At 62.9% G+C, this 24,835-nt stretch overlaps 1 protein-coding gene across 1 annotated transcript in view; it reads right to left on the bottom strand.

The window, feature by feature from the left end:
* Positions 1-24,835, bottom strand: part of MTA1 (metastasis associated 1) — a 38,535-nt gene that overhangs the window by 7,736 nt on the left and 5,964 nt on the right. The window contains 9 exon segments of the mRNA XM_082619544.1: positions 664-852; positions 1,470-1,569; positions 2,358-2,460; positions 5,536-5,653; positions 8,027-8,090; positions 8,461-8,587; positions 8,984-9,034; positions 12,158-12,251; positions 16,737-16,804. Coding sequence (XP_082475670.1) covers positions 664-852; positions 1,470-1,569; positions 2,358-2,460; positions 5,536-5,653; positions 8,027-8,090; positions 8,461-8,587; positions 8,984-9,034; positions 12,158-12,251; positions 16,737-16,804 — 914 coding nt within the window.

Here is a 24,835-nt window from a genome sequence, read left to right as displayed (position 1 = left end):
AGAGGGGGCCGGCCGTCAGCCTCGGCCTGTGTCCACGTCACCAGGGGCTGCGTGGGTCTCTCTGATGGCCTCTGGGGACCGACACTGCTTCTCCACCCTCAGTGGTGCCGTCTGCCTTCTGACATGGGTCCTGTGGCATCAGCCTCGTCTGTTACTGCAGAGGTGCTGCTCAGAATCAGATGCTGGCGAGGCCGCTGCATCCCGGCCCCTCCTTTGGACTCGCGGTCAGGCCGGCCTGGCCGCCCCTGCTGCCCTCTCTGCACAGGCGCGCTCTTCTGAGTGACCACCAGGTCACCTCCTTTCAGATGAGTTCAAGTGTATTTTAGAGGCTGTAAGGGCAGGAGGGGCCCCTGAGGGCACAGGCCCTGCCCATGCTGGAATTCCCACGGGCTCACTGGTGGACACTTCCAAGGGACACAAAGCAAGGACGTACACGGAGACACTCGGCCACTTAAGAACAACCAACACAGTCAAACGAACCAAGTCAAACAAGGCCCGGCGAGGACCCTGGCGACACCAGCGCGGACCCTCGCCTTGGTGGCACAGCCCAGGCCCCAGCAGGCGGCCCTGGGCGTTTCCTCCGGAGCCACTAACGGACAAGGGGACGGAAACACGGCGGCCCGGCGGGCACAGCAGGGCCCCGAACCTGCGCCCAGTACTCACAAAGTCTTGCTGAATGTCAGTGAAATCCTTCCCGTACTTCTCCAGGGCCTCCTCAAAAAGGCTGGCCTCCGAGGCCGACCACTCCTCCATCTCGTCCCTGCAGAGGACGGGCCCGCCCTGCGGCACCAGGGCCGAGATGGCCTTGGCGACATCATACACACTCCTGTGCAGCGTGTCCATGGCGTGGAACTGCAGCAGGAGAGGCGGGGTCGCCCGGGCCCCAGAGCTGGTGCGACCCCACCCCACCCGGCCCCAGGCAGGAGGCACACCCGGGCCATGTGGGAGGCCACAGGACCCAGGGGCTGGCCCTCCCTCCCACCTGGGAGGGGATAAGGACAGTCTCGGGGGGCGGCCGGGGGCCTCTGGGGAGAGTGCAGGGAGAGGCCCAGCTGCTCGGAGCAGAAGAGGGAAGCAGGCGTGCTCCCAGGCCCACTTCGGCAGGGGCAGGACTCCAGGAGGGGGTAGCTCAGCCAGCAGCGGGTGACTGACCCTAGGGCCAAAGTGCCCTGGGCAGGAGGGGCCAGCCTAGGGCACGAGCCACCCTCTGGGAGATGCCGCTGCCTCTGAGGTGGCAAGGGTGGAAGGAGCAGGGTGGGCTGAGGACGTGCGGCCCACGGCCCAGCAAGGGCCCAGCAGGGCCTGACCACGTGCCGGCCGGCAGCCTCTCGCCAGCGTGAGACAGGGTCACCACACAGGGGCAGTGAGAGCCCTGCACTGTGCCCCACAGGGAGGGCTGTGCCCGGGGGGCGGGTGCTGACCTGAGCAGACGCACAGAGCCGCGGCTGCCCGGTGGCCCTCTCACTTACCAGGGTGATGTCCCGAGAGGCGGCTGCGGCGCTCATGTGCAGGCTGGGCTGTCGGACAGAGCTGCTGCAGTCCAGGGCGCGTGCAAAGGTGCCCACGGAGCTGGGGAGGAGGAGAGACGCTGACCACTGGAGCGGACAAGCAGGAGGGGCGGCCGGACCAAGCCGGACACGCAGACGCGTCCAGACTCGGCTGTCTCGGGATGGAGCACTGTGGTCTGGAGCACGGGGACGTCGTTTCTGAGACTTTGCAGACCTCTTCTTACAAAAGAGAGCCTTCAGGTCCTGAGGCTCAGGACCCCATTCCTACACTGTTTCCGACGGCACCCGGCCCAGGCGCCTTCTGGGCGTGTGGCCCCCGTGTGCTCGCAGGAGCTCCCCTCCTGCTGTCCCAGCCCAGGGACCCCTGGGGGGCCGGCCTGGGCAGAAGCTGCTCCTCGGAGGGCTGCCCCTTTGTGCCCAGGAGGCGCTGCGTCTCCAGGCCACATGTGCCCGGTCCCGGAGCCGGACAAGCAAGCACCTCTGTCCCGCCCTGCCATCCGGGGAAAGAGCCCCCATCTGCGGCCGGCTTCCTTGGCCTCGGCTGGTGGGCGGCCCCTGAGGTCCACGGGTCGGGCTGCCTCCCGGACCCGGGGACCCAGCAGCCCCCAAGAGCCGGCTCCACCTTCAGGGACGGGCCAGGCCCCACCCTGCAGGCCTCCCTAGGAGCCATGAGGGGGTCTCAACAGAGCAGGGCCCCGGACCCTCTAACCTCCCAGGCCCTTCACTGGGGGATGCCGTGTAGGACAGGCATCCCGACGCCCACCGCAGGGGAGGGGAAGTGGCTAAGGCCCCGTGCCGGCTTGTGCCCGGGGGCCAGGCAGGACATGGCCGCCCCAGCCCAGAACTCACCGGGCCACCACCAGGAACTGGTCGATCTGCTTGTCCACCAGCGGGTTGTGAGCCTCCCACACCTTGGTCTCCAGCTTGGACTGGTCTCGGCCGTCCTCCTCGCCTAGGAGAAAGACACACTGCACGGTGAGAACCACCGAGGCCGTGAGAAGACCCCTGAGGCTCAGCTTGGAGCCCAGGGTCGGACGAGGGACCAGGCCGCTGAGGCGGGGAGCGGGCTACACGCCCTCCTGCAGGGCTGGGAGGGGCGGGGAGGGCGAGTGAGCCCAGGGGCGAGGCAACAACACGCGCGCACGCGCACACACGCGCGCGTACACACGCACACGCGCACGAGCAGGCACGCGCACGCCCAGAGGCGGTCAGGCCCAGAGCTCCAAGGCACGCTCGACACACAACGGCCTTCACCTCTGGAAACAGTGGGCGCCTGGGGCTGGCAGCCCGTGGCCCCCGTGGAGGAGCTTGAAGTGGTGCCGTCGGGAGGGCCCAGGGAGCACAGCCAGCTGGACAGAGAGGGGAGCGGCTCGGATCTGATCAATCAAGCTCTTTCCTCTGAGACGCTGCAGGGTGAGGTGCAGCTGCTCCCAGCCCCCAGCGGCAGCCCCGTCACAACGAGGACACTGATGCCGACTCAGTGCGGACCCACACGCCTGCCACCCAAGGGCCCCCTTGGTGCCAAAAGGCTCCGTCTCGGGGCACCTTCCCTCTGCAGGCGGGAGCGCCACTCCTCACCCTGTGTGCAGTGGGCATGGGGGCTCAGGGCCCAGCCACGAGGGTTTCTCTCCTGGGCAGCTGCCCATGCCAAGCGCCACCTGCCACGTGCTCCAGGCAGCAAGGGGCAGACGAGGCCAGCACGAGGGTCCAGAGAACGCCCGCCCCGAGGTCACAACCCCGCTCAGCTCAGGCGCTCAGCCTGCACGTCTGCAGACCCTCTCAGCCTCTGCCGCTCTCCGTGGCGACCGACTTCCAGACCCAGGGCAGGACCCCTCACGGCACTCAGCAAGCCCGCGGGAGCCCTGTGTGACCGCGGTCATGCAGGGCCGGGCATGGCCGAAAGTCACCAAGGAAACACGTGCTCCCTCGCCCTGGGGAAGGTCAGGCCCCGCCAGGCTCCAGGGGACGGCGCTGGGCCAGCGGCTCACGGGAGAGAAGCCCCGCGTTGCAGACGTGCAGGACCGACCCGGGGGTGGGAACGAAGAGATCTGAGGGGTCAGGGTCCTGGGGACTGCACCTGTAGGATGGGCACAGGTGGGATTTTCCCGGTGTTGTGGGTTAGGCCCCTTCCTGGTGGCGACCCGACACGGAGAGCCCTCCCCAGGGACAGTGGGTACCAAGGAAGGCAGGGCCCCCACTCCTGGATCCAAGGTCCGCAGGCCACGACCAGCCCCCAGCGACTGCCGGGCAACTGAGCCCAGAGCCACGGGCACAGCTAGCTGTGGCCCCACCTGTCGCCCACGCCCGCTGGTGCACCCTGCAGATGTCTCACGCATCAAAGGCAGGGGCACGGCTTCACCCGCTGGGAAGGGTCCAGGCTCCAGGAGGAGAACAGGGAGCTGCGGCCTCGGCCGACCCCACCTCGCCCCCGCGGCCCCGGGGTCGGGAAGAGGAAGGGCTGTAGGGGTGCCGCCCCTGGCCCTGGGTAGGGCTTCCCCGGGGCGCCCCGAGACCAGAGACGCATCGTCCCGCCAAGCACCCAGGGCTGGCCAGAAAGAGAGGTCCTCGGACATTCCAGCCACTCAGTGTTCTTCTGTGGCCGTCGTGTGGCCTCTCCTGTTTCCCACTGGATGTGGCCCTTACCAGGCCCTTTATTCTCAGCCAGGCTGGGATGGTGTAGACCAGGAGGCCCCATGGGGCCCCTGGAGGATGCCCATCCCTGGAGCGGTGCCCGGGCTGAGGAGACCAGCTGGGCCAGCGCATCCAGCTCTGCTCAAGTGCGGGAGCCCCCACAAGTGACGCGAGCGGCCACAGGACAGGACCACAGGGCAGAGCGCCAGGGCTGGCAGGAAGGGCAGCCTCGCCCCACCTGGGATGGAGCCGCGGACCTCCGCGAGCAGAGGGCGCCGCCCCCACCAGGTGCTCCCGGCGGCAGGAACCCCCGTGAGACAGAGACAGAGACCAAGACGGACCAAAGGGGAAAGCAAGTGTGTGTGTGTGTGTGTGTGTGTGCAAGATGCATACGCATGGGAGGCGTGGCACGCGTGCGCGCTCGTGTGTGCAACAGGAAACATGCACACAGGCCAAGAGCGCATGTTTAGGACAAGCGGACCAGCTTCTGGAGAGCAGGAGTCACGTCCCTGAAAGGACCGGCAGCCACGGAAAGAAGGGACATGCGGTGTTTCTACGGCACAGAGGAAACCAAGGCACAGACAGCAGGGGAGCCAAGCCCAACCCGCAGCCCCACAGGTGCTGGGGATGCTCGCCAGGAAGACACCGCGCTCCTGAGGGACACAGGGGCCCCGAGGCCACCTGGGTGCCACGCGGGGATGACCCTGCACACAGGGAACCAGCTCCGCAGGAGCACAGGCTCCGAAGAGAACAGGCACCAAAACGCCACCATGGACAAGCAAGCGCGCTGTCCAGCCGTCAGGCCCGCGGCACACGGCCATTACGCGACCGCACGGGAAAAAAGGGGGGAGGGGAAGTGGACGGTACCACGAGGCCCGGACCCCGCTGTGCTCCCGGTCAACCTGAGCTGCCTGAGTGCGGCCACCACCCAGGTGACCCGGGCTCAACCACGTGGCCCCAGAAGGAAGCCCGCCACACAGCGCCCCGAGCCAGACAGCACCGGCCTTGCTGGTCACCGCGGGTCCACGTTCCTGCCTGGGCAGCTTGGTCGGGGACAGAACGGGCTGAGAAGAGGGGGGCCAAGCCCACCCATGACCCCCAGGCTGCTGAAGGACTGAAGGGCAGGGGAGCTGGGCACTGCGTCCCCGTGCACTTCGGCCTCGCGGACGGCACCACCCGCTAGAAGTGAGTGAAATAGGCAGATCCGTTCAAACGAGTTTTTGGGAGAGAGAAAGAGCTTCGAAAAGGTTATGAAAACAACTGACAAAAGGAAACAACATCTCCGGGTGCCAGGGAGGGTCCGACGACCCCTCCTGCTGGGGGCCCTGGGGCTTGCCGCCCCATCCCAACATCCAGAGCCCCCCGCCCCCCCCGCCAGCCTCCCGGTCCACCCTACCCTCTTTCAGCAGGTCGGTGATGTCCGCCTGGTACCGGTTCCCTACACGGATCTCCCCCTTGTCAGCCAGGAGGGTCTTCTGCTGGGGGTCATAGACGAGAGAGTAGAAGAAGAAGTCCTGGAAAACAGCACACGGGGCGGCGTCAATACACAGCACCCTCGGCCACGCTCGTGGGAGGTCAGCAGACAGGAGGGACGCCCATCAGGGGGGACAGGGATCTGCTCAGAGACGCAGAGAGCTGACAGGTCAGCAGGCTTGAGCGCGCAGGTGAGGCGGCTGTAGGACCAGCTCCCCAGACTGCCGCGTGCCCACCAGCAGCAACAGTGTGAAAACTGAGTTTATAAGAGCATTTAACAGCAACAAAAATCCTAAGGCATCTGGGAAGGAATCTGACAGATTCCGGGCACGTCCTTTGAGGAGACGGTGCCGTTTTCGTGCAGTTGTCACAGGAGACGTACACAAAGGGGGTTACGTTACAGAATGTTCTGGACTCGGTGCCCAGAGCTGTCAGCGGAGCAGCAGGCTGCGGCCCTCAGCCTTGGAGCCTGTCTTCACCCCGCACGCCTGCGCCCAGGCTGTTCCGCCTGGAACTGGCACAATCCGGCCTTTCTGGCCCTTCGCTGCCTGGCACTCCACATGCCAATGCTGTTTCTCAGAAGCTGCGTTTAGCTGGCTTGGGCTGCTTTGCAGAAACTAGCCTGCCGACCCTGGGCTTCCCCGGGGGTCTCGCCGTGTACACCGAGGGTCGCGGCACCCCGTGCCAGGACTTCTACCTGGCCCTGTGTCCCCGTGTCCCCTTTCTCAGTCCCTTGTGGTTGCTTCTCGCGGCCCCTGCTCCCGGGCGGCGGCCAGCTCCTGCGTCGGAGCCGAGGGCTCCTCTGGGTGCAGGTCCGTGCAGGCTGCGGCTGCACCCGCACCCGAGGACTGACTCCCTGAGGCCCGAGCAGGACGGCGGGCCTGGGTGCAGTCAGTCGATTCTCGCCCGGGGCCGCCCAGACCGGGAGGGGAGGCCGCCTGCCGTCTCAGGCTACGAGCCACCCACCCCTGGACAGGTGAGCGGAGAGAAGCAGAAGACACGCGGCGTGCGCCTGGGAGCCACACACGGGTCCCCAAACGGGGCCCACACGTGTGCCGCGGCCAGAGACCAAGTGGCCCACAGCCGCCTTTTTGCTCATGGCCGTCCCTGTGTCACCACCTCTGTGTGGCTGTCACCAAGGGGTCTTTCTAAACTGCAGACAGCAGCCCCCAGTGGACACACGCGTGGGGGCCACGGCCCCTGCTCTGTCCCGTGGGCAGGCACGCGGCGGCTCCCTGGAGCCCGGGCTGCCCTGGGGGCTCTTCAGCGCCGACTCCAGGCAGCGTCCTCCTGGCGGTTCTCCAACACCTGACTGAGTCAGGCCTCGGTGCGGCCACGGCACCGGGCTTGCCCTTCCTCGCTGGACCGCTGTCACCATGGTCCACGGTCCAACCCCCCACCCACCTTTCCCCTCTGGGCCCCCGGGAAGAGCCGGGCCCTGCCTCGGTGGGGAGGGGACTGTGGCTGAGAACAACCGTCGCCCACAGACGATGACACTCCTGCTAGGAGCTGCAGGGTGGCCGCATGCAGGTCCCGGGGGAGCCCGCAGTGCGTGGGCACATGCAGGGAGGGGACCCCGGACCCACAACCACTCCTCACCTGACCCCAGGAGCTCCCTTACACCGCGACCTGTCCCACTAGGTGACACCCCTGCCCGTGCTGCTCCTGACCCCGCCGGCCTGCCACTGTCCCCAAACACGCTTCTCGCTGCTCCCAGGACTCACGCGTGCACCCTCTGGGCACGTTTTTGGTTGTTCCGCCTTGGGGGAGGGGTGCTGGGTGGGCAGCACGGACAGCCCACAACAAGCACCACCCACCCTGGGGGTCACCACGGGCTCAGGGTGAGCAGTTCAGGTGTCACAGCAAGGCCCAGGCACCGGCCGCTGTGGCTCCCTTCCCACCCTCGTCTGTGGGATGAGGAGGTCAGTGCCCTGGCTCCAGACCCTGGCAGCACTGACGTTTTTGATTTCATAAACTCAGAAACCTTCTGGTTGCCCGGCCAACACAGCCGTGGGTCAAACCAGCGAAGACTGGAGACAGTGGCCTGGACTGCGGTAGGGCCACATGCCCGCTGGGAAAGCCTGACGGCGACCACGGCGGCCAGCACGGGTCCCATCGTCCCCTCCAGGACGAGTCGTGCCCCTCCTGGGGGGCAGGGGGTGGTGGGGAGAGCAGACCCCCGGGAGCCGTCGCGCCCACTTTGGGCCCTTGCTCTGGAGGTGCGAGGAGTGGGGACTGCACGGGACACCGGGAAGGGCCGTGACAGCGCCTGGCCTCAGGGCACCACGGGCAGGGAAGGGCCTGAGCCCAGCGAGAGGTGGGAGCAGCAATGCCCACCCAGACCAGACCAGCGGAGCCAGGATCCGCCTCTGCCCCCAGCCCCCAGCCCCCAGCCCACGGCGTCAGGGCCTCACCTCCCGTTCCAGGTAGGACTTGAGGGACTCGGTCTCGTTGAGCAAAGTGACGCTGCACTTCCCTCTGCAAGACAAGGGCGTGCGTCAGGGGAGCCGGGCAGACTCCCTCGTGCCCGCGCCAGGCCCCCAGGCACCTGATGTGGGTGGCGGGATCCCCTCGTGCCCGCCCCAGGCCCCCGGGCACCTGATGTGGGTGGAGGGACCCCCTCGTGCCCGCCCCAGGCCCCCGGGCACCTGATGTGGGTGGAGGGACCCCCTCGTGCCCGCCCCAGACCCCCGGGCACCTGATGTGGGTGGAGGGACCCCCTCGTGCCCGCCCCAGGCCCCCGGGCACCTGATGTGGGTGGCGGGACCCCCTCGTGCCCGCCCCAGGCCCCCGGGCACCTGATGTGGGTGGTGGGACTCCCTCGTGCCTGCCCCAGGCCCCCGGGCACCTGATGTGGGTGGCGGGCAGTGATTCCAGCTGTCTTGAGAGGAAGAGCTCTCGATGCCTCAGCTGGTGCTTGAGCTTCTCGGGCAGGTCTGCCATTTCTGGGTTTTCCATTTCCTCCTCTGTTTCACCTGAAGGACAAAGAGCTCCTGTGAGCTGGTCCCAAAGACACACGCTCAGGCGGCCGGACAAAGGCCCACCCACTGGCAGCATAGGCCCCTCCCCGTGCTGGACCCGGGGCAGGTGGCAGTGTAGGTCCCCGCAGCGCACCCCAGGAGCCCCGGGCATCTGAACAGGAAGGAGGACAGTGTCCTGTGCTGGCCTGGGAAGCAGCACGTCAGAGAGAGAAGGGAAAGCGAGGCAGCAGCTGCTGCACGTCCAGGACAGGGGGCAGGACCCACCGTGCCCCGCAGCCCTCCCTGTGCCAGGAACCCCTCAGGCCCACCTCGCGGCAGGGCACACAGGCACGGGCACGCGGGCAGCCCGGCGCACAGACCTCAGGACCCTCCCGCAGGGGCGGCTCTTACCTTCCTCGCTGTTGTCGGCCCCCGATCCGGTTTTATAGCAGACTGACAGGGCTGTGGAACAGACAGACAGCGCCCCGATGGCGGGTCAGCGACAGCGCGCCGCGCCACTCACTCCCTGCCCGGCCTGGACCGAGGGCTGTGAGGCCAGGAAGCAGGGTGGACAAGGGGACCGCAGACCACCCAGCCGCAGACAGAGAACACACCTGAGCCTCTGGACATCCCACCTAGCTGACCTCAGCTCCTGCCCACCCCACGCCCACACTGCCCAAGACTCTCCAAGCAGAGCCCCAGAAAAGCCTGGGCAGCGAGGCCCTGCTACCTGCACACAGAACACCCGCCCCTGAGAAGTCGGGAGAAGCAAGGACGGGGTGGGGGACGCGGCCAAGCCACAGCATTGGAGGGGGAGGGGCGGGGGATGCGTCCCAAGGCCAGGTCAGCAGCACGTGCTTCCTGCCTGTGGATGGTGACCCGGGGGGCCTCGGCCACACCTCCAGGGCTGGGCTATCAATGGGCACAGGGAAAGCCTGAAACTCGAAACTGGCATGCACGCGGTGGGGCTGTGGAAGGTCTCCACGATGTGGACCCCAGCACGTGCAGCCCTGGGGCTGGGGTGCCCCCAAACACAAGCTGGCGGTCTGGGGTCGTGCACAGTGGGGTGGGGGAAGCCAGACGCACGGTGAAACCCATCCTCTGCCCCAAGACCCAAAGGTAGGGGCGTGGAGCCCAGCCCCCCAGGCTGTGGGCCACCACAAGGCCCCTGGCCCTCTGCTGCCCCCCTGTGGTGGCTGCAGGGAGTCCTGGTGCCCCTGGGCAGGGGACACGCCACCCCCCACCACAAACCCCGGTTGCGGCAGCTCAGACCGAGGCCAAGGCTAGGGGCAGGGGTGCTGGGGGAAGGGGGGCAGGGCCGGTCGGCCCGGGCCATGGGCCACAGGAGCCTGAGCACCCACACTGCTGGCCTCGGCACCTCCCTGCCCGCTCCCGGGGACGTCACCAGCACCCGGAAGCCGGCCCACAGTCCCCACACCTCATCCTGCTCACGCCCGTCCAGTGACGGCCCCGCTGGCCCCGCAGCGAGGCTAGGGACCGGGCCGGGGGCAGCCACCCTGGCCCCTACCCGCAACAGGACCTTGGGCATCCGTTCCAGGTCTGCAGACACCGCCCCTCCCAATCCTGAAGCTAGCTCACAGTGGCTCTGAGACCCCCAGCCCACCAGGGCTCCCTGCCATCAGCAACAGTGAGGAGGGACCCAGGAACGCTTAAGGCCTCGGGGGTGGCCAGGGTTCGGGCCGAGCCGACCTCCAGCCCCCGGGAGGCCAGGAGAGCCTCCCCACAGCCCCGAGGCCCCGTCCCCAGCGGAGCCTCAAACGAGCGCGGGCTGTGGCGCTTGGCCTCTAGGAACCCAGGCACATGGCCCCTGGCGTAGAAGCCCCTCCCTCTGGGATCCAGGGTGCCTGGGCCCTGGGCTCAGAGCTGGGGGCCCTCCCCACAAGGCCCAGGCAGGCTCCGGGCTCCCACCCTGCCCCGGCTCAGCTCACACACCCTACTGGCTCTCCCGAGCCCCTGCAGCTGGCTCTGGGGGGTTCCAGGGAGAACCTGTCACCTGTGCCCACTGTCCCCTCGGGCAAGGCCTTGGTCTCAGGAGGACAGCTCTGTGGGAGGGGGCCACACACCTCGAGACAGGGCCGTGGCGGAGCAGAATGTGGCCTGGAGACCCCAGCAAGGGCTCTACCGCTCCGGGGAGGCCTGTGTGGCCCCAGGGCATCTGTGCTGCACCAGGGGCTGGACGCTCTGGTAGGGGCAGGGCGGAAGCTTGTCCCTCAGGCCCCCAGGCCCAGAAGAAACTCGAGCAGCTAATCTGACCGTGCAGTGGGCTCCCCTGGGTCTCTACCTCTCCTGCCAGAAGGGCCCCCAGAGTGTCCCTACACCCATGCCCTGACGCCGGGCGAGGCCCTGGGCAGCGAGGTCGACCAGCCTCGCCCCAGCTGCAGCGAGCTCACAGATGAGCACGCCAGGAGAGTCAACCCCGAGAAACGTGGTTTCTGCACAAATCACCGTGAGACGGAGCAGCCAGTACAGACTCCTGAGAAAACAGCCGAGGCCCCGCACTGAGGCGGCGAGCTGGTGGAAGCGGGTGGCCTCCTCAGAGCAGCGCACCCTGTGTGCGTGACACGTGTTCCCTGCAGCTTGGCTCTAAGTCCCCGGCAAGGAGCTTTCCCTGCGTGCAGAAGCCCCGCCGGCACCGCAGGGCCTCTGCCCACCCTGCCAGCTCCAGCACTTCTGCAGGACCCCCTCCTCCCACGGGCCTCAGGGCCTAACACCTGGCCAAGCTCCCCCCGGGGGCCTGAGAGCAGGAGAGCCTGGGCCCGTGGAAACGGCACGCCATGTGCTGAGGGGCAGGGGCTGCGGTCGCTCTGGGCTGAGCAGCAGACACAGGGAGGAGATCCTGTATCATCGACACCCCCGGGTCACCTACCGCCAGGGCCACCCCCAAGGCCCCCGTCAGCGTCCTGACAGCATGAACGGGAGCCCGCGTGCTGACACCTGCAGGGGCAGCGACTGCACGGACCACTCCACTGGGCCACGCAGCTGTGCACCCCCAAGACCCCGGCTCTTTTCCTCTCTTCCTCGGCACCGGGAAGCCCGAGTGCAGGGGTGGTGGGCACAGGGTGGGAGGCTGAGAGGCCCTGCATCCCATCTCTGTCCCCTCTGGGCACAGCCTCAGGGTCCACCACTGGCGTGCCACAGGGACGCTGCTGACAGAGGCCAAAACCCAAAGGTGGGACCCCATCCTCCCGTGAGGCCAGACGAGGCCGGCAAAGACCCGGCTGCTCCCTTGGGGTCGGCCGCACAGCCTGCGTCCACCCTGCGTGGTGCAGAGGCCTGTCCTGGGCAAGAGCGGCAGCGGCCTTGCCCCTTCCCCCGCAGGCCTGGAGCCCAGGCCCCAGCGCTCCCTGCACCATCCAAGGAGTGGTCCAACCAAGGATCTGGAAAGTCCCCCAAAGTAAACTCCTCAGGTAGGTGGGAGCAGCCACACCCTAGGACAAGCACGGCCAGGGTCGCTTCTCAGAGAAGGAAGGAGGCCCCAGGGACATGCGTGGACTCCAGTCTACACCCGCCCGGAGGCTGAGGCGGCAGCTCCAGGCGGGCTGGAGGGGCAGCTGGGAGACTCACTGGCGTGCTTGTCGGCCAGGGCGATGAGCGTGCTGGAGATGTCCCGCCGTCGGTAGAAGCACACCACCTTGGCCTCCACGTTCCCGTTGGCCGTCTGCAACAGCAAGGCAGGGTCTAAGGAACGCACGCCCCCGCGGGCCTGCGGCTCCCCGCAGGGGTGTCCCCCAGACGGGGCCTCGGGTGTGACCAGGGACGGGCCCGTCATGCAGAGCCCATGCCCCAGGGAGGGCCCTGAGGGCAGCGGCAACCCTGGCTGACGGAGGGGACGCACAGCGGACCTAGACCGCGTCTGCACCCCCCACTCCTGTCCTACCCCGAGCCGCCTGAGGACACCTGGTGGACCCCAGCCACCAGAAAGGAGGACAGCTCTGCCCTGGCCTCGGGAGCTGCCCCTTCCTGTCGGGCACCAGAGGGGGCGGGATCAAGGACAATGACTGCGGGCCCCCGTCACCCCCCATGAGCAGAAACCTGGCCAGCACACGAGAGGCGCGGCCGAGGCCTGGATCCGCCTCCGAGACGCAGGGCAGTGCGGCGGGGCTGAGCGCCGGATGGGGCGGCGGCGGCCGGGACCAACCTCCGCTCAGCGGCTGCTGCCCGAGACGACCCGGGCTTGCAAAGCGTCCGTGAACAAGCAGCAGCAAGGACACCACGAAGCCCGCGGGGCGGTAACCTCGTACCGAGAACATGTCTTTCCTTAACTAACGAGTTTACAAAATTTTTAATAATAATGCAAGGATTGTATCACAATTCTAATCTTTGTAGAGTTTAGCACAGCAGCATTTATAACATTAAACAAAATTATCTTTATGAAAAGTATTTCCCTTTTAGTTATTAAATTCTATTAGACCAGGAATTTTTCCCATGAAAAAGCCTTCAGAATTTTTCACATCACTGAGTGTAAGTTAAAAGCGCTATCAACTCCGCTGCTTTACAGGTTCATCACAGAAACTGCAGAGTGCACGCTGATGAAAAGCATCCTCACTCCAGTCCACGAAGGGATATAAAGAGCATGAAGAATTCTTCCAGGAAAGCTGAGATCAAGTATCAGAACAAGCGACTGTGAAAGGCCTGAAGATGATGCGTGTGTCTTCAGCGTGTGAAGACGGTTTTTAGAAGCACGACTTGTCGACCTGTCAGCACGGCTGTGTCAGACCCGTAAACGTCTGCAGTGTTCAAGGGTGCCCGGAGTTTTGCAAGATGGGATTCCCAGACCAAAAAGCGCCTCCTAGAAATGGTCCTGGAGACTGTCCACTGAGCCTGGAATGACGAGGGGCCTTCAACACGACGGAGATGATCTGGCACCGCGTCAGGACCACAGAAGCAACCAGACAGAGTCTAGAAGGATGACGCGTCCCGCAGCAGCCAGGGTCCCGGCCTCCGGGAGCACCTGGGCCTTGCGTCTTCAGGGCTTCGTCCAGAGTCTCTGAGCGACAGAGGCTGCCCCCCAGTGGGCCTGTGGAGTCACAGCAATGCCCCCTCCTGGATCCACACCAGGTGCAGCCCCTCCCAGGGCCCACCCACCCACCCCCCACCCCCGAGAACGTGCACCTCCTGGAGTTGTGCTTTGTTCTGCACAAGCTCAGCTCTGCAAGCCTGGCTCAGGCCAGACCCTGGAGACCCGGGACTCCAGAGCGCTCTTCCCTCTGGTGCTCCACCCGGATTCCTGCTGCCTAGCCCCTCACAACCCCCACGTGTCTCCTGCATCTGCCTGCGTCCCCACCCCCCGGGCTGGGGTCCCAAAGGGCCTGTGGGAGGAAAGCTGGGGCGACTACAGGGCACCCTCGCCCGTTTCCTGTCTCCACGGAGGCCGGCTCAGCGGCCCAGGAGCAAGGGCAGGACGGCAGGGGGCCTTCCCACAAGGCTGGGGGTGGCCACGGCTCGGGAGCAGGCGAAGTGGGGTCCTTGGCCCCCCAGGAGGACCCCGCTGGAGGACAACATGGGATGCGGGGAGACGTCCCACTGGGGTCAGCGGCGTCTGCCTTTCATCCTTTGCTGGACTTTTCGGAGACTCCCACGGCCCACGGCCCAACCTGACTCCCTAAAACCTGGCTTCTAATCCCACGACAGAGGCTTCCCGGGAGGCCTCCGCCTGCCCTCTTGTCCTCTCTGGGCCTCTCCTGCCTGGCTGGCACCCAGAGGGCCCGCGCGGGGCCTGGTCCCCACACCACACCCCGCAACGCGCATCCCGAGGGTCTGCCCTCCGCCCCCCCAACACACACCCCCGTCGGCCTTTTCCTGTTCTTTCACAATGGCAATTTTCTCCAGTAGTGTAAAGATTTAACTCTTCATGAAAACAACGTAAATGCCATACATATCCAATCAAAGTTCTAAGGAGAAAACTCGACAGTTACTTTGAAAGCTCACGAACGCCCAGAGTCCTGGGAGGGCTGGGGGAACTGGTGTCTGGCACGGCCCAGAGGAGGGGCTCCGAGGGGCTCCAAAGAGCTGGGCTTCGCCAAGAAAACTCATTTTAGACTTGTTTTCATTTACAGAAAAGAGACAAAGCACGGAGCGACCCCGCACCCCCTGCCCCAGTCTACACGCCCCCCTTCCTCCCGACCCCTCAGTGCTCACTCCAGGGTCTGCTCCAGGGCCCCGCCAGGACCCCACGCCGCCCCCCGCTGCTCTAGGTGGGCGGCGTGGAGACTGGTCCGTGGCCTGCAGGGTGCCCTCCGCCGGGGCGCCCGCTGTCCCGGGGCTGGACGGGGCTGTGGCTCTGGAGGACCTCGGGGTGGGGGCGTTTTCTCAGGCCACTCCTCTGCTTGCAGGGCCCTCTTCTCTGAGTCCTACTAACTGGCCGCTGGGCCGCGGGAGGACTCTCTCCTTTTCTGAGTTTTCTCTCTGTTTTCGTCCCAGTTTCTGCTCCTGCCTTCCAGGAGCCTCTTCTCGCTCCCGAGTCTCCCCGGTCACAGTGGCCGCCGCGGCTCTCCAAGGACGCCCCCGGCTTGTCTGGCCTCAGGTTTCCTCCGCACCCTCAACAGCTCTCTCCTCGGTGTGTTTCGATGGATCTCACGGTGGAAGCTGTCCTCCCTGCTCCATCCAGGTCGCAGGCTGAGAGCAGGCGTTTTGCTGGGACGCGACGCCCGTGGCTCAGATCTGCCCCCAGAGAGCACCCCCCTCTCCACATCTCTCTGCATATGAGGCTGCCCAGCATCCTGGGGCCGTCAGGGGAGAGCCCTCGAACTGACCCCGTTTTCAGCCCCTGCCTGAACTACAATCGCCTGGGCTGTGCCCACCTCTCCAGCCGGGACGGAGCCCCCGTGCCCCGTGGGGTGGGAGGGGAGGCCAGCAGGGTGCAGGGCTCCAAGGACCCCGAGGGCCACAGCAGACATCCGTGCTCTCCGGTGCTTTGGACCCACGCCCCTTCCCACCACCCCACCAGGCGGAGCTTCCTGGTGCCCACGCATGCGTCCACCCTCACGGGGCGGCACTGCCTCTTCCTCACACACGTGGCGTGTCGCGGCCAGAGTGAGGGCACCGTGGCCACCCTGCGACCACTGGCTGCCATGGCCCCACCTGACAGGACGACTCCACGCAGAGGCCTGGCCCCCAGCCACGTCCCCAGTGATCTGCACGGGGTGGGTGGGGGTGGGGGCGGGACAGACGCCTGCTCCCATCGCAGCAGCGGGCACGGGCCGCACCCTCCCGCCCTACGGCTCCAGCGGGCGGTGAGCAGGGCTCGGGGGAGGCGCCTGCCAGCGCACCGGTTCCAGCGGTGTGGTGGCCTCATGGGACATCTGGCCACCGCCCCCAGCTGACACGCTCAGGCCGGGGCCGAGGCTTCGGGGCATGGGCACGCCGCCCATCTCCTGGTCCCGGCAGGCACAGTCGCAGGGTCGGGGTGCCGCCACGGCTAGTCTGATCCTTGGGGGACCGGCACCCTGACCTTCCTGCCCCACCCTGCCTGGTCCCGAGAATCGGCTGCACCGCCCCAAGGCCTGAGGTCCAGGAAAGCAGCTCCTCCCCTGCCGGCCACATGGAGACACAACAAGGTGGCCCCTAGCCAACACGAGCGACAACAGTGCTTCCGGGACGGGGGCTGCGCCAGGGCAGGGGTCCACAGCCGCCCTTCTGCAGGAGCCAGGGTAGAGAGAAGCGCCAAGGGCCCTGCTGACCGGGCACCGCCGTGGCCGCAGCCGTGGCCTCGGGGGAGGGTCACACCAATGCCCTCTCTCCCAGTGCCCCCGCCAACGCCTCCAACTAGGAGGGCGGCAGGAGACGTGGGGGGCTTCCCCCACCGGGCTTGGGGGTCCGCGCGGGACGGCGCCCACTCCTCTAACCAAAGAGGCCATTCCGAGCCTGCGAGCCCACGCCCACCGCGCCCCACCAGGCCCAGGAGGGCTCCGGGGGCCCCGCCCCCTGATCTACTCATAAGCGCCTGCCCGGCAGACGTGGAGCGAGAGAGGAGGTAGACGGGCAGGGGACCTTCGGGCTGCGGGCGCCCAGGCGGCTTCCTTCACTCCTCGGCTGGAACCCTCCAACCCAGACCCTCTCCTAACACCCTACCAGGGACCCTCAGGGATGGGCTCTCCGGGGAGGGGCACCCCCGCCCCCCAGCAGGGACGGGGCCACACGCTACCTTGTTGAGCTCCTCGATCCTCCGGATCAGGTACGGGTTGCTGGAGGAGTTCTCGAAGTAGACGTAGTCTGCAAACGGGCGAGAGCGCGTCAGCCTCGCGAGCCCGCTGGCCTGGGGGCCGGCCCCCCGCTCGCCCGCGGCCTGGCTGCATCTGCGGTGGCGGGGGGGGCCAGGCTCAGGAGGGGCGTGGGGGGCCGCAGGGGGCCCCAAGAGCAGTGCCGGCAGGGCGGGAAGGACGGTCACAGGCACCGCTACCGCCGGCCCCAGGGACCACGTCGGCATGGAGGCTGCCAGGCCCCGATCATCCCCCCCCACCCCGTGCACATGCCCCAGCGTCCCACCACCTCTCCCCCAAAGACAAAAGAGCTGAACGCAGGCCGGGGCTTCCCGGGTGGAGAAGACACGGAGCTCGTGGGGCGGGACGAGGTCGGGGGCCCAGGGGAGCGGGGTCCTGAGGGTGCTGCCGCCCCTGCCGGGTCCCCCAGACCTCAAGTCAGCACAGGCTCCCCTCACAGAACCACCACCCGTGCTCTCCATTTCCCCAACGCCCCCAAGGGCGACGGGGCTCTGGCACAGGGAGGCCCCCAGCGGGAGGCCGGGGGCCCACCCGGGAAAGCCCAGGACAGCCGCGAGACCAGCCCCGCAGGGGACAGCTGACCAGAAGGCTGTCCTGGATGGAGTCCGCCGAGGCCTGCACGTGCACACGGCCCAGGTGCCCCCGGACAGAGGTGAAGACCCCAGAGGGATCACAGGAGGATGTGCCCGGAGGCTGGCGGGACCAAGAGAGGCCTGCGGGAGGGGCCGGCCGGCACGAGCTCGCTCCAGGGCGACTGCGGCCACGCTGCACCTCACTGGACCGTACACTCCAGACAGGCGGGTTTTATCACATGTAGATTCTATCTCAACTAAGCAGGTTTTATAAAAAGGTCTCAAATCAATCATCCAAGCTTTCGTTCTAAGAAACTAGATAAAGATCAAATTAAACCTGAAATAATTACTCCTGCGTGTCAGGAACTGGAAACCACCCAAACGCTCCCCCGGGAGGGTAGGGGGTGGCAGACAGGCAGACAGGTCTGCGCCCAGCGACAGAGTCCCGGCAGCGCCAGGAAAGGTGCCCTGGACACGGGGTGGCGGGGGGCTCGGGGGACTGGGCGTCTCGTGCCCGGGCGGCAGTTACATACCTGCCGGCAGCTGCCCTGAGCTTCCGAGGACTGGGCTTCACCGCCTGTAACTCGTGCTTCGGTAGGTGGGGAACAAAGAAGGAGGCAGGAGGGGGAGAGAGGGAGCAGCAGCGGGAGGAGGCACGAGCCGCCCCCGCACCCGCGAGGGGGCCTGAGCGCAGAGGCAACCGCCTACCAAACGGAGAAAGAAGGGAGAGGCCCCTCCCCGGCCCAGACGGCTTCGCTGGTGAACCGCACCGAACCCGGAAGGGAGGCTGAACCCAGTGCACACGAACTCTCCCAGAAAGCACTAGAGCAGGGGGCCCCCGGTGGCTCAGGAGGCCGGACACCGCGAGAGGCCAGAGCAGTGCCCCTCACCAGCTCGGAGCACAGCTTCTCAGCACAACCTCTGCATGTGGTAGCTGGTCGCCCAGCAAGGGGACAACGCCCCTCGACCACTGGGAGTCACCTGGAGACACGTCAAAATCACAGCAGTGGAATAAAGCAGAAAAACCATCTCAATAGATGCAGAGGAGCTGACGAAACCTACACAATTCCTGATAAAAACTCTTACACAGGGGCTTCCCTGACGGCGCAGTGGTTGAGAATCCGCCTGCCAACGCAGGGGACACGGGTTCGAGCCCTGGTCTGGGAAGATCCCACATGCCGCAGAGCAACTAAGCCCGTGCGCCACAGCTACTGAGCCTGCGCTCAAGAGCCCATGCACCGCAACTACTGAAGCCCACGCGCCTAGAGTCCGTGCTCCACAAGAGAATCCACCGCAATGAGAAGCCCGCGCACCACAACGAAGACCCAAGGCAGCCAAAAATAAAAAACAAATAAATTTGTTAAAAAACAAAAAACCTCTGACGCAAACTAGGGATTCGAGGGAACTTCCTCGCCTGCTAGCAGGCGTTTACCAAAAACCTTCAGTGAAGTCATGTTTACTGATGAAAACACGGTGCCCTCCCCTAAAGCCAGGAAGAGGGCACGGGAGTCGATCCACTGCACTGCTACTCACCCAAAGGTCCTAGTCGGTGCCACGAGGAGAAAAAATAAATACATGAAAGGCGTACAGATTGGAAAGGAGGAGAGAAAACTCTCTAAATGCAGAGGACATGACTGTCCACAGAGAAATTCCCAGAGTTTACAGAAAGCTATTAAAACTCATAAGTGAGGGGCCGCTCTTGCCTTGAGATGGACTGCATCCTGCCTGTGGCATGTGTTGCTCTCTCCATAAACCTGCTTTCACTTAAAAAAGAAAAACTAATGAGTGAGGGTTTAGCAAGCTCATAGGATATAAAAATAGTGTATTAAAAGTACCATTTAGGGCTTCCCTGGTGGTGCAGTGGTTGAGGGTCCACCTGCTGATGCAGGGGACACGGGTTCGTGCCCTGGTCCGGGAGGATCCCACATGCCGTGGAGCGGCTGGGCCTGTGAGCCATGGCCGCTGAGCCTGTGCGTCCGGAGCCTGTGCTCCGCCACAGCAGAGGTCACAACAGTGAGAGGCCCGCGTACCACAAAAAAAAAAAAAAAGTACCATTTACAATAGCTCACACAAGCACTGAAGTATTAATTTAACAACCTACAGATCTTTAAAGATCAAAAGCTCAGTGCAAAGATCTGTATGCTGAAAACTACAAAACGCTACTGAGAAAAACCAACAAAATCTAAATAAATCGTAACATAAGATATCATGGATCAAAACACAGACCGTCAACCTTTTTCGGTACAGGGCCAGAGAGTAAATACTTCAGGCTTTGCACGACAAGAGGCTAAACCAAAGGTATCACTTAGGTATTAACATAATACATTTCCACAAACATTTTGCCAATGAAATTAAAATCAAAACAATAATAATTGAGTATAGTTTTTTGTGATAATCCTGGCCTACTAAGGAATTCTGTTTTGGGGGAGGATAATTTGCTTCATCGGGGCTCAAGTTCACGTTCTGGATCATGAAAACCCATCGCAATGTCCCTGTTAATGTCGACCCGTGACGCGGCCTCTATGTCTTTCTGCACAAAAAGTACCCAAACAATGGTATCCATCTGCAGGCGTGAAATTTTCATTGAGCACACTCATACTAGACTCTCTGAGATTTCTCTCGACCTTTTCCTTTCAGCATTTGGGCAGTGAAGGGTGAACCCAGCAGGCCCGGGTCGTCCACACCCTGCACATCCAAAGGAAGGTGTGGCCCCTGACCTGCTCCTGGGAGGTCGCCCCAAAGCCCCTGGAGGGTCCTGCCTGATGGGAGTCTTTGCCCACCTGGGGGCACAGGCCACACAGACCACGCCGACAATGTGATCTGTGGTGGGCCAGAGATCAACCTGACCTCCGGAGGGCTGGACACTAAGGCCAGCCACGCTGATGGTTAGCCATGGCTATGTGACCAACCTGGATAAACACCCTGGACACCGAGTTGCTTGTGGTCTCACCACCTGTGGCCCTGAGAGAGGCCAGCTGGAAGCCTTGACCTTTTACCTTTGCTGATTCTGGTGTATATCTTTTTGTTGTACTAAACTCAGCCATGAGTGTGACGGCTTTGCTGACCCAGAACTGCAGCAGGTGACACAGTACAGACGGTGGGGCAGCTCCTCAAGGCAGCTAAGTGCCTTCTGAAACACAGAAACCTCCTTCGCACTTGCACTGCGGCCCAGAACACACTGCGGGGACTGTGGTCTGAACTCAGAAAACATGCTCGATGCAAATCTGGGTCGGAATGGAGATCCCATTTCTCGTTTTAACATCTGACAGTAAGAAACTGTATAAAGCAGTTTGTGATTCAAACGTCAGTCATCACCAAAATGAATGTACCACAGTATAAGTTTGCAGTAAGTGCCATTTCATGTAATTTTCAGATGAATTCATAAAGGACCATTATCAAGTACGCAGCAAAAACTAATTTCCAAAGGCACTCAGTGTTTGATACTCGTGGTTGAGAGTGGTTCTTCTCATTCTGAAAAACTCCAATTTCTGCCCCGAGTTTAAGAAATCACAGTAAAATTTAACCACTGCTACGCCCTCAAGCTGCTGCATGGTAGGGCAAGTCAAGATATTCAGCTTCCACCTTTTTTTTTGGCTGTGTTGGATCTTCACTGCTGCGCACAGGCTTTCTCTAGTTGCGGCGAGCAGTGGCTTCTCTTACTGTGGAGCACAGGCTAGATCTCGGCGTGCGGGCTTCAGTAGTTGCAGCACGCGGGCTCAGTAGTTACAGTGCATGGACTTAGTTGCTCCGCGGCATGTGGATCTTCCTGGACCAGAGCTCAAACCCGTGTCCCCTGCACTGGCAGGCGGATTCTTAACCACTACACCACCAGGGAAGTCCTCAGCTTCCACTTCTGATAAAAATTCCCAGAACTGATGACAGCTAACTCCTCGAGGTCAAGTGCAGCTCGCTGTTGACACAACAGGTTGGGTGAAGCACGAGACTCAACATTTTGCACAAAACACCTGCTGACAAGCAGCCTGACGGACAACAAGCTTCAGGCACCTGATGTGTTAACAAGCTTCGTCCAGGTGTCCAGCCAAGCCCTGTTCTGCTCCATACACCAAATTCTGTTCGCGAACATAGCAGTTTGTCCTACGAATCAGCTCACGTGGGTATGGAGGCTGAGAGGTCAGATGATCTGCCGTCTGCAAGTTGGGGACCAGGAGCCAGTGGTGAGGATCAGCTTGAGTCCAAAGGCCTGAGAACCGGAGTCCAAAGGCTGAGCACCAGGAACCCCGATGTCCAAGGACAGGAGAGGATGGATGACCCAGTGCAATGAGCAGGACGCCAGCCCCTTGCCTCTCCGCGCCATCAGGCCTCACAGACTGGACGCTGCTGTGCTGGGAGGGCTCCAATCCAGGCTGACCTGTCCCACGACGCCCTGGCAGCCGCACTGGAAACGACATCCCCCCGGCTCCCTGGCCACCCTGAGCCCAGCTGGGTGGACACAGCGTCCTAGTAGAGCCCACTTCAGTCGGCATGAGGTTCGCATTTTCCCCACTTCTTTGAACGTCTCAGCTGTGCCTGGTCCAGGCGGACTCTTCACAGAGGCCGGTCGCCTCGCGGGGAGCCCATCCTGCGCACCCCGCACCCACTCCCAGCCCCTCAGCCTGGGCAGCCAGCCTCCCAAAGGCTGCTCCTCGGCCAGCTGCCACCAGCACGACTGAATGACGTCACCACCAGTAACCGGCTTCGCCTGCCTGGCCGATAAGCGAGCAGACCCTGTTGGAGGCTCTTGTCCAGTTCGCGAACTTCCGTGAAGGAGCCCTGCGGCTGCACCCACACACGCTGCGTCCCCTAGGCACAGCGCTCATGCTCCTAAAGCCACCACCTCCCAAGCCCGGGTGCCCTGTTTGCTCAGCGGGGACAGGGACGCAGACAGGGCTCCGAGCTCGCGAGTTACGACACGTAGATGTGATTCGTAGTGACGGCACCGCAGGTGGGCAGGTGAGCAAGTGAGGTGACCTCACCACCGCTCAACCACACTGAGGCCCCAAAGCAGCCAGAGGACAAACGCAAACGCACCAGCTCAGCTCGTTCCAACGCGACTTTATTTATGGGCACTGAGATTTGAATTTCATGGAATTTTCATGTGTCCTAAAGTATTCTTCTTTTGATTTTTTTTTCCTCAACCATTTAAAAATGTAGGAACCATTCTTAGCTCATGAGTCACACGAGCACAGGCAGGGGGCCGCAGCCTGCCAGTCCCTGTAGCAGAGGAGTCAGTCCTGGTGAAGATGCCAATTTTCCCCCAAACTGATCTCAACCATAGTTTCAATGTGATCCCAATCAAGACTCCACAATTTTTTTTCTGTAGAAACCAATAAGCCAATCCTACACTTTACATGGGAAACCCGAGACACCAGAATAGGCTAAACAATTTGGAAAAAGGACAAAGTCAGGGAATTCCCTGGCGGTCCAGTGGTTAGGACCCTGCACTCTCACTGCCGAGGCCCCGGTTCAATCCCTGGCCAGGGAACTAAGATCCCGCAAGCTGCGTGGCACGACCAAAAAGAAAAAGAAAGAAAAAGGACAAAAGTTGGAGGATTCCCACCTGATCCAGATTTGCCGTGAAGTTACAGTAATCCAGATGGCGTGGATCGGCACAAGCATGGCCGCATCAGTGGAAAAGAGAGGAGGAACAGAGGGAACCACGGCAAACGGGCTGGACCAAGGTGCCTACAGGTGGGGGGGGGGGGCGGTCAAGACGTTAACAGGTGGAGATGGACAACTGGACGTTCACACGCAAAAGGGCAAGGACCCGAGAACCGTCACCTCTACCACACACACAAATGAACTCAAAATGGGTCCTACGCTTGCAAGTAAAACCTGGAACTATAAAAACTCTACAAGAAAACAGGATAAAATCTTTGTGACCTTGGGGTAGGCAGACTTCATACACTTCTCTCTTATAAAAGAGAAAATTTGCAAAATACATATCTCGTAAAGAACTGAAATCCAGAATATAAAAGAAACTCTCACAACTCAACAGTAAGCTTCTTTCCAATTTTAAAAACCGGGCAAAGGATTTGTCCAGACGCCTGACCAAAGGCACAGGATGGCAAATAAACACGCGGAAAGGTGGCCAGCAGCATGGAAGCTTAGGGAAACATGAATCAAAACTCAAGTGAGATGCCCTGTGTGCCAGTCAGACTCCTGTGCAGAGGACCCAGGACCCTCAGCATCGCTGCCGGGAGCACAGGAAAATAATGCCACCGCCTTGGAAAGTAATGAGGATGCACTGCGGACAGGCGACTCCGCCAGGCAACCCCACCCCTGGGCACTTTCACCCACGAGAAACACCCATAAGAACATACGTTCACACTCAAAGCTGAGCACAGGTGCTCGCGGTCGGCTTCACTCAACCACCAAAACTGGAAATAGGGGATTCCCTGGTGGCGCAGTGGTTAAGAATCCGCCTGCCGATGCAGGGGACACGGGTTCGAGCCCTGGTCCGGGAAGATCCCACATGCCACGGAGCAACTAACCCCGTGCGCCACAACTACTGAGCCTGCGCTCCAGAGCCCGGGAGCCACAACTACTGAGCCCACGTGCCACAACTACTGAAGCCCACGTGCCTAGAGCCCGTGCTCCGCAACAAAGAGTAGCTCCGCTCGCCGCAAGTAAAGAAAGCCCGCGCACAGCAACAAAGACCCAACGCAGTCAAAAGTAAATAAATAAAATAAATAACTTTTTAAAAAAATTATATATTAAAAAAGACTTAGAAATGGCCCAGCTGTGGTCTGAACATCAGGTCCTTCCAAAAGTCACGCTGAAATCCTAACCCCAAAGCCATGGTATCTGGAGGCAGGGCCTTTGGGAGGTGCTTAGGTGGGGCCCGGAGTGGGATTAGTGCTCTTACAGGAGACCCCACAGAGCTCCCCATTGAGGCTGCTGGAGCCTTGACCTGGGACCTGCAGCCTTCAGAACTGCAAGAAGTTGGCATCTGTTGTTAACCAGCCCCCAGTGGCTCATGCCTTGTTACAGCAGCCTGAGGGACCAAGCCGGCCCCAACGTCCCTTCGCCGCTGAATACACCTCGGTATGTCCATTCGATGGAACCCACTCAGCAAGCAGAGGACGCGCCACCAACACGAGGACGAGTCCTGAACGCGCTGTAGCCCGTGAGGGAAGCCAGCGTGCTGTGTGACACCCTGTAAAGCGCATCTGCAGCAACAGGGACAGATCGGGGCTGCCAGCACTGGGGTGGGGGGCAGGCGGGCTGACTACAGAAGGCAAGAGGGACGCACGTGGGTCGTGGAAGCGGTCTAACCGCTTACCTCCCCCTCCGGCCTGTTTAGGACCACACACGTGGAAGCGTGTGCGGCACTTACACAACGGTGTGCATCCGCCCAACTCAAAGAACCGCACACATAAAAGGGTGTTGAAAGTGTACTTCAATAGACCTAACTTTAAATGTAAAAAACACACACAGGCCGTTCCCGTCTG

This window comes from Mesoplodon mirus (genome assembly GCF_964341445.2).
Source record: "Mesoplodon mirus genome assembly, chromosome: 4".
In the NCBI taxonomy this organism is placed as follows: Eukaryota; Metazoa; Chordata; class Mammalia; order Artiodactyla; family Ziphiidae; genus Mesoplodon; species Mesoplodon mirus.
This window is presented reverse-complemented; position numbering and strand designations above follow the sequence as displayed.